Source organism: Argentina silus (assembly GCF_951799395.1).
Source record: "Argentina silus genome assembly, chromosome: 6".
NCBI lineage: Eukaryota > Metazoa > Chordata > Actinopteri > Argentiniformes > Argentinidae > Argentina > Argentina silus.
The window spans coordinates 4,494,976-4,497,475 of record NC_139660.1 but is presented as its reverse complement, the minus strand read 5'-3'; the positions used below and the strand labels follow the sequence as shown (position 1 = coordinate 4,497,475).

At 47.5% G+C, this 2,500-nt stretch overlaps 1 protein-coding gene across 1 annotated transcript in view; it reads right to left on the bottom strand.

Annotated features, from left to right (window-relative positions):
* The window catches only part of notch2 (notch receptor 2), a 37,387-nt gene that overhangs the window by 20,949 nt on the left and 13,938 nt on the right, over positions 1–2,500 (bottom strand). Inside the window, exon 3 of the mRNA XM_083671443.1 lies at positions 1–207. This exon is cut by the window's left edge and continues 59 nt beyond it. Within this exon, the coding sequence (XP_083527569.1) occupies positions 1–207 (207 nt within the window). The remainder of the gene's footprint in view (positions 208–2,500) is intronic.

Sequence of the window (2,500 nt, the reverse complement as noted above, 5' to 3'; positions counted from 1 at the left end):
CCTCGATTGGCACAGGGGTTGACGGGGTAACAGGTGGAGTTCTGGGGGGTCTGGCAGTGCGGTCCGGTGTAGCCCAGAGGGCAGGAGCAGGTGGGGGCCCCTGGTACCCCCGACACGCTACCCGAGCAGTTCCCTCCGTTCAGGCAGTAACCAGGGTGACAGGGGTCTTTGTGATGGCAGTACTCACCCAGGAAGCCCGGGGCACACCTGCGCACACACACAACAAAAGGAGGTTCCCTCAAACACAATGTACCGTATCACAAGCCTTACCTTATGACCCAGAGATACCCACAGTACAAACACAACAGGCCCGGGCCCACATCAAAGCTGGGCAGGAGTACAGCAACGGAGTGATCAGTCACAGGCCACAGTGGGAATGTTTTAGACAGGGGGTGGGGTGTGATGTGATGAATACAAGGAAAAATACTTGTTAGACTCGTCGCTGGTTTGGCCTGTGCTAATTCGTTTGACTACAACAGGCATAGTAAAGAGAAGGGTGAAAATGAGTTCATGGATTGCAACAAAAGAAAATCCACGTAAAAGCAGAAGGATGTGAGGTTGTATGAGATGGAAGATGACAGAGACCACAGGGGCAGAAACTAAAAACAAGGACAGTCATTTCTAAAACACACAAACAAAAACAACTGAATGCCTGTGTGTTGTGTGTGTTGTGTGTCTCTGTGTGTTGTGTGTCTGTTGTGTGGTGTGTGTTGTGTGTGTGTGTGTGTGTGTGTGTATGTCTGTGTGTGTATATGTGTTGTGTGTGTGTGTGTGTTGTATGTGTGTTGTGTGTCTCTGTTGTGTGTGTGTGTGTTGTATGTGTATGAGTGTGTGTGTGTTGTGTGTCTGTGTGTGTATGTGTGTTGTGTGTCTGTGTGTATGTATGTTGTGTGTGTGTGTGTTGTGGGTCTGTGTGTGTATGTGTGTTGTGTGTGTGTGTGTTGTGTGTCTGTGTGTGTTGTGTGGTGTGTGTGTGTGTGTGTGTGTGTTGTGTGTATGTGTGTCTGTGTGTGTTGTGTGTCTGTTGTGTGGTGTGTGTCTGTGTGTGTTGTGTATGTGTGTGTGTGTGTGTGTGTGTCTGTTGTGTGGTGTGTGTGTGTTGTGTGTCTGTGTGTGTGTCTGTTGTATGGTGTGGGTGTGTGTGTGTTGTGTGTCTGTGTGTGTGTCTGTTGTGTGGTGTGTGTGTGTGTGTTGTGTGTCTGTGTGTGTTGTGTGTCTGTTGTGTGGTGTGTGTGTGTGTGTGTGTGTGTGTGTGTTGTATGAGTGTGTGTGTGTGTGTTGTATGAGTGTGTGTGTGTGTGTTGTATGAGTGTGTGTGTGTACGCATTTTTCAAGTCACAAGACATAGCGCATCTATTTCTTTCTTTTTCCTCTTCTTCTCTCTGCAAAGTGAGCTAACCACATGACAAACAGCAAAGAGGGAATTACAATATTGCACAAGAGGACAAATGAGTTCAGGAAGACCCCCCCTGGCGTTCTAATTCTCCCCCCTACACAACCACACACACAACCACACACCCAGACACGCACACACAACCAACCACCCACCCACACACCTACCTCTTTCACTCATAACTACTAGCATTTTGGTGCATGAGCGAGAAATGTGTGTATTTACATTTACATTTGGTATGGCATTTAACAGTAAATATTTCTGGTCTTTTGGCATTTTTCTGCAGACAACATCTGCTGGCTGTGGTCACAGATAGGCGGGACGCTTCATCACTCAGCCCTCAGACACTCATGGGCCTGTTTCCTCTATAGCTCTGAGTGTGTGTGTGTGTGTGTGTGTGTGTGTGTGTGTGTGTGTGAGTGTGTGGCACACTACTGACACACTGTCAAGGGACTCCCAGCCCTAGAGAGAGCTGCAGCCACAAAGATAAAGGCCTCCTCACCGACCTCTCTAGAGAGGCTCAGGTAACAGAGAAAGGAGCCTAAACACACAGCACACACACACACACACACGCAAACACACAGCACACACACACACACACACACGCAAACACACAGCACACACACAGCATGCGCACACACACACACACACACACAGCACACACACACACACACACACACACACACAAACCTTCTTTTCTCACTATTTTCAAACACTCAATTTACTTCATTTCACAAATGCTAACCATGTAGTAAATAGGAGATCAATGGAGATGGGAATCATTTGAAATTCTGTCTCGCATGTACTATATTTATTCTGCACTCCACCCAAAAGCAGCTTGAAGATATTAGGCTGGGAGAGCATGGGAAACTCTACATGTCATGATTCACGACGGGGAAAAGTCCAAAGTAGATCATTTGCCATTCTCTGCATGTCATCTTCACCCAAAATGTTTACAGTTAAAAACTGTTGTTTCGTACTCACACACAAGCATGCGCGCGCACGCACGCACACAGACACACGCGCACACACACTCACACATAGACAGACAGACAGACAGACAGACAGACAGACAGACAGACAGACAGACAGACACACACACACACA